Source organism: Triticum aestivum, chromosome 4B, assembly GCF_018294505.1.
Source record: "Triticum aestivum cultivar Chinese Spring chromosome 4B, IWGSC CS RefSeq v2.1, whole genome shotgun sequence".
Lineage (NCBI taxonomy): Eukaryota > Viridiplantae > Streptophyta > Magnoliopsida > Poales > Poaceae > Triticum > Triticum aestivum.
The window spans coordinates 44,554,665-44,561,309 of record NC_057804.1 but is presented as its reverse complement, the minus strand read 5'-3'; the positions used below and the strand labels follow the sequence as shown (position 1 = coordinate 44,561,309).

The following is a 6,645-nucleotide window of genomic DNA, read 5'->3' as shown; positions in this document are numbered from 1 at the left end:
ATCCACAAGAACGAGAGCCGAAGCGCCAGATAACAACCCACAAGAACGAGAGACATTGATCCGCGGGATCAAACACCACATGCTCATCCTCGGTGTAGGTTGCATCGGCTACGACGGCCACATCAAGACAAGGATAGAACCGTGGGACATTTATTAGATACGATACGACGCTGCCTCCACCGTCGAGACTTTGCCACCAAAGACACAAAAACAATAGATGGAAAAAAAAGTGTCAAACAAGACTCCAAGCATCTTTCACACAAAATTCGCGCAAGGATGACCACGAAAACCGAACCATCGCCTCCTCACAAGCACATCAGTCCGCATGAAAACTCTTTCGTTAACTTCAGGTCTACACGGAAGATCATAACATGGCTCAGTCACAAGCAGGGTGCACGGAGAGCATCACATCCAGAGCCAGAACGGCCGGTTTTTTCCTTATACAGATCACGATACGGTGCGCTCCTACATGAATGCTACAACAACAACATAGCTTATGCCTGATTGGTCTGGGGTGTGCTTCTAAAAGAATCGGGTATACAGGTCGATCACCGAGGCGACAGGTTTTACCTCATCGACTCAGCTGCTCGGCCGGGGCATTGCGTTCGGCGGTCTTACTGCAGGGGCGCCATATCCGGGCGGCAATCTGTTCCCAGCTGCACCCTGCTGGTTCGGCCTAGATGGCAGTGCGCCCATGCGAGCTGCGATTATTGCGTTCCGCTCCATCAGAAGCTTCTTTCTGGTCTTTTCGGTGTATTCTCTCGTGCGCAGGGCCACATGCTCCACATCTGCAAATAGTGACATCTTCGCCTCCGTCTTCTGCAGCTACATGAATGAAAATATATATAATTTGCAGTCTTTACTGGCACAGTATAATTTGTAGTTTTTACTGGCACAGAACACAGGAGGGATCATTTGGAGATCAAAGCACCAACTATACCAGTTTCTCGACCACCAGTGCAGCTAGCCGTCGAATTTGATCTTCTTCCTGCTCAGCAAGGAGCTTAGCCTTCGCAGCAGCTGCTGAAACAGCAGTAGCTGCGGCTCGTTTTAGCCTAGTTAAGGAATCATTATGCTCGGCGGTCACTCTTGAGACCATCTCTCCATCGGCAGGTACGTTTTCAGCACTGTTAGGTTCTGCAAGATAGGGATACCACAGGGGAGGATATCAGCTGGTGAAAAATTGAACCACCAAGAGAATTGACCTATGAAGCTAAATCTGTTTTGGTGCTACTTACCTGGTCTCATATATAAAATGGGGCCGGGGGGCTAAAAAATCCCCCTTTTCTCTAAAAAAAACCCTATGAAGCTAAATCTATTTTCTAAATTCTGCCCCTCTAATGACTGCCTTTTTCTAATTCATACGACTCTGTTTACTTCATCGTGGTCAGATATCACAAAGCTGTCATCGGGCCATCCTTACAGGAGAGAGCTGGTATATATTCTCCAATATTTGGGGGATACAGATGTCAGAGAATGATTATGTTTGGGAACTAAAAGATCAAGAAGGAAAACGAGAAATTAGAAATAAATGCACTCATCATCCAACTGAAGAATAAAAAGGAGAATAAAAAGGAAAACAAAACTAACTACATGTATGTTTAACTAATTAAGTTGTTAAAGCGCACAAATAGAACGGTTCAAGCAACTAAAGCATTTAGAATTCTCCTTCTCACTTCCACATCCATATTTTGCTACAAGTTGATCTGTTATGGCAGCACAGGAAAAGCAAACCACATATTCCATGGCTACAATACTACGTTTGTAAGTCAGATCTAAAATTCTGGATTTAGCAGGTCCTGTTCAGAAACAGCTCAATCTGATGGCGTGTTAAGAAATTATGAAGAATATATGGGAATGTGAATAATCTTACCCAGCATGACTAGACCAGCATAACTGCTTAAATGTGCAGTTGACGCAAGTCAATGTTGCAACGAAGTCTTCTGGACTAGTGAATAATTATAAGTGTTAACTACTGAGAATGTGTTAATTGAACTTTGCATGCTTATTCTTCTCTTGTTTCATTACGTATAAGCTGAATGTAGATGAAGTACCTTCCAGCCTGCCATTCCTCAATGTATGGGTTTTCTCATCTTCTTGTACAGCAGTTGGGGCAGCAACTGCATCTTCAGTCTTGTTAAGCTCCATCTTGCCTTGTGAAGGTGAATCATCATCTGGCTCCACTTCAGAACTTGGTTTGTCCTTTAACAGCTCAGGATTAGTTGCACATGTAGTACTTCCTGCAACAACCTCTTGAGAAGCTGACAAACCACATCCATTTGCATTATTTTCTGGAGCAACTGAATCTTTGGTAGAACTTGACGGAACTTTTGTGTCGTTGGACGCACTCTTATCCACCAGAGGAATTGGATCATCGGTCTCCTTAGCTTTATTGGATTTAGGCTCCACTGTGGGTGCTTCATCATCGCAAGATACATTCTTAGTATCTGATTCTTTGTGGTCTTTTGGTGAAATGGATGGACTGTTTTGCTTTTCCACAGACACAGTATTATCTTCCTTAACATTGATGTCCTTTTTCTCATTACCAGTTGAATCTATAACCATATCCTCATCTTTTGCTTGATCCTCACCTTTTGCTTGATCCTCATCTTTATTTGTATTACTGAAAATTCCATTGACCCCATCAGCACAATACATTGCAACAGAATTTTACACAGGTGCAAACACTGCTTACCTTACAGTGACAAAAATGTCTTTCAGATCACTCGGTGGATCTTCAAGAATATAACAGTGCCTACTTGCCAATTGTAGTGCAGGAGAATCCTCTGAGATAGCTTTTAGTGAACTACAGCAAGAAGTGGTAGCACTGTCATCTTCCACAAGACCAGCCAAAAATGCTGCCTGCACAAGACATTTGACATACCTCATTGTAGAAAATACTGTATAATTAGTAAAGATGGCCAAGGGTATATGACACTATGGCAGTTCTTACCAGTGCCATAACAGGATTCCCTGCATCAGCAAATGAACCTTCATGTCCAGGGAAGTTACCAGCAGCCTCGAATGCAGATTTCAGGATATCAATAGCATCATTTGATGCATTTTCACCAGAAATATCAATAGCATCATCTGGCGCATTTTTCTCAGAAGTATCAAGATTAACAGAATTTTCCTTTGCTATGTCAGTATCAGAAGATGGTTTTGGCTCATCAACGTTTGGTATTGTGACTGAATCTGCACCACCTGAATTTTTGGCATCTTTATTTTCAACAACACTTCCTTCTTCTGTTTTTTCTTCTGTGTGATTGCCTTCCGTTTTCTCTGAAGGCTTCTCATCCTTGGTATCTTTTCCTTCAACTTTCTCTTCAGTTTCCATTTTCTCAGGTACTTCAGGGGTGCCTTTTTCCACCAAGGCTTGCTCTGTGCTTTCATGGATATTTTGGTGAATATCATCACCATCATGGAAGCGATCCTCAATTTGCATTTGCAGAAAGTGTAACATACACTGTGTTTTTGTTTTTGTAGCAACATGTTCGGCAATCTCAGTCCATTTTCCACCAAAAATTTCCAGAGCTTCTAAGAGAAGCAATGTCTCCTCATCAGTCCAGCTAGTACCACGAGCACCAGAAACTTCTGTGGAATCCATGAGGATAAAATCTGTTTTGGACATGCCTGCATCGAATTTTGCTTCGTTGTAGCAGTTAGAACACAGGTCAAAATCTGCCTGCAGCAATAAAACAAAAATCAATGCTACCATCCACAAATTGAATCACAAGGTACACTATATCAGAATGATTCTAATGGGTGATATAACATATGGTGATATAGCAATAATCCGAGCAGGGATGTGGCACTAAAAAAATGCTTACCTGGGTCCGGCAATGATAGCGCTTGCCTGAGCAATCAACTGAACAAGAGTTGCAATGGTACTCAACGGAAGGCTCAGCTGCTGCAATTACATCTTCCACTAGAACAGGATCAGGAAGCAAGGTAGGCAGAGGCACTGGAATTTCCCCCTCCCCTTTATTTGGTAAAGGAATCATGTATGACTGAACCGGTTCAAATTTAAACAGCTTCTCAATGAGAGAAGCTTTCTCCTCATTGTGAGAATCGCTTTGGCTCTCCTCTGGCTTACTCTCTTCTAGGCCAGCAGGTGGAAAAGGGTGGAAATTGATCAGGCCCCAGTGATCCAAGAAATCAAACACTTCCTGTCGAGCATCGACCTCCCCAACTGATAGCTCAGCCAAATCTTTGGGCTCCAGCTGCAGCTGAGGATTGGCATGGAATTTCATCATGATAGAATTTCTAATCCCCGAGTATATCTCCGGTGTCCGCTTCTCAGATTTGCCATTAAAAAATGAAGGCAAGGTTTGCTTCTCAACTTGGTGGATTTCCTTCCATGAAAACCATCCTGTAGAAGAAAATGATTTGTTGTTGTGCACTTTTTAATTTCGAAAGAAAATTGATTTCAGAAAATGAATAAAAAAGGAAAGCATGTCATCATAATTAAGACAATTAGGGTGGAAACTTGAAAGGCAGCATCAAACAATAAAATATACCTTCTGCTAAATAGTATTTACAATATTTTAGTTCAAGAAAATGGGCTTGCATGCTTTGAAGTTTGAACAGACAAAAACCATACATTACAAGAAAATAAGAGACTACGCAAAGATCAATCACATAGAATCATAAGGTGGTTGCTAGTATGGCCTTCAACAGACAAAAGCAGTATTAGCATATTACATGAATGAAGTGGTTATGCCAGTATTAGTCATGGTTGCACATGGTTACTGGATTACAGCAATTATCAAGATCTGCCATGGTGCTTTCCCTTTCATGGTGAGGTAACTGTTTACTGTGTTATCAAGATTTACCAAGGTTGCAATTGCTCTTATATATGGTAATGTCAGAAAGCTGATCTATGGTTAAAATACTTACAAGGAGAAGATATCTCTCAAAAGAAAACAAGTCATGCTCCAAGCACATGGAAGAAAGCAAAATGATGAGCACTCAACTCTTCATTTGCACAAGGCAACAGCAAAGAGGAAGGCAAATATACATTAATAGCTGTTTACCACCACACACTAGAAGTAATAAAGGCAATGATTTGTAGTAAATTCCTATATCAAGCAGTTAAATCTGAAATCAACAGAATGAGCATGCACTCAAGTTTAGCTAAATCTATCGATGAAAACTACAATTAGCACATCATTGTGCAACTTACAAGTATTAATTCAGTTTACTTAACTGCAGCAACAATGCTAAACATCGAACTACACTCCTCTGCTACATGCTACTGGTTCATTCCGGTAAAGCATTTAAATAGCAGGAAGGATGCAGTGAGTGAACCAGTGGTAATTTACCGAACGCTTCTACTCGGAAAGCCCTAGCAAAACGCGGACTCCTCACGACCACCCTCGTTCCAGCAATTCACCACCCCAAACGAGAGATCAAGCGACTGTACAGGGGTGAGGGCTCACCGGCGAAGGTGGGGACCACATGGACGCCGGCGCCGCGGGATCGAACGGCCTCGAACCCCTCGTCCACCAGCGGCGTTTCCTCGGCGGGCGTCTGCACCTCGTCGGGCCGAATCGCGGCGCCCTCGCCCGGGCCCGATCCCCCGGGCACGGACGCCGCGGGGGCCGCATCCGCCGGGGCGGTCGAGAGCTTGTGCGGCGACTGGCGCGCGGCGCGCGTGAGCGGCCCGCTGTGCAGCATGTGCGAGGGCGCGTGGAAGGCGGCGTTCCGCTCCTTGGCGTGCCGCTTGGACGGCGTGAACGACGACCCCGACGCCTTGCGCTTGCCTCCGCCGCCGCGGCGGCGGGGGGCCTCGGCCGGCGCCCCGTCGCCGTGGGCCGCGGGCTGGGGCTTGGGCTCCATGGGGGCCGCCGCGGGAGCTCTCGGATTCCCTCACCACTCCGGCGCCGAGGACCAGCCCGCCGCCTGCCCTGCCCCTGTGAGTGCTCTCTCTGTCGGCTCTCCCTTCCCCTCTCCTCCGGGTTGAGACCTTGGGGGTTCGTCGTTGGGTTCCCCTAGCGGCAATGCGGCACGGTGCTCTCTCACTGGCTGGTGGAGCCCGAGCTGCCGGTGCCTAACGCCGGGAGGGCAGGAGTTATACGTAGGATTTATTTTTCTGGCACCGAATAGCAGCCCCAGCCCCCGCCCACCCCATAGAGATCTAGGGTTCCTCCCCCGCTGTCCTCCTCCGCCGGTAGATCGCCGCCTTATGACTGAAGCAAACAATTCTTACAGCGGTAAAGCGTAAAGATGAAGTATACCGATTAAATGATAGTAGGGTACAGCTTGTAAAAAGGGATTAAAATTCCATATACTAAATACCCGATAATCCGGTACGACTATTGAAAAGGTATTAAAATTCCACGCTGCAAATTAATAGCATTGATGTTTTGATATATGTTGATGATGGCACATCTTTGACATAATTGTGCTAAAGCAACCACATTGACGTACCGATATACGCTGAGGATGGTACATCTTTGACGTAGTTGTGCTAAAGCATCCACCCCGTCGGAATCTCACCTACCAACCTTAGCTGTCATCGAGTCTCTTCTCCATGCTGCTACCTCAGACCCCTCCTCTCTCCCGTCGGGCGGTCTCGTCAGCGGCTAGAGGTGTGGGGTGCACACCCCTTTCGTTGTTCTTAATTCTAGTAGGTATTTGTTT

At 45.3% G+C, this 6,645-nt stretch overlaps 1 protein-coding gene across 2 annotated transcripts; it reads right to left on the bottom strand.

Moving 5' to 3' along the window:
* Positions 1-324: 324 nt before the first annotated feature.
* On the bottom strand, positions 325-6,032 carry LOC123090902 (SWI/SNF complex subunit SWI3D). 2 transcript variants are annotated; one of them, XM_044512257.1, is made up of 7 exons: positions 5,442-6,032; positions 3,831-4,372; positions 2,954-3,685; positions 2,696-2,862; positions 2,055-2,623; positions 941-1,137; positions 325-819 (listed from the first exon to the last, which is right to left on the bottom strand). In XM_044512257.1, exons 1-7 carry the CDS (start codon positions 5,839-5,841, stop codon positions 580-582), a joined length of 2,847 nt encoding a protein of 948 aa, XP_044368192.1. In that variant the 5' UTR covers positions 5,842-6,032; the 3' UTR covers positions 325-579. The 2 variants fall into 2 exon arrangements, with proteins under 2 accessions (XP_044368192.1, XP_044368191.1); XM_044512256.1 differs by having other exon boundaries at positions 325-825; positions 5,442-6,028.
* Positions 6,033-6,645: the final 613 nt, after the last annotated feature.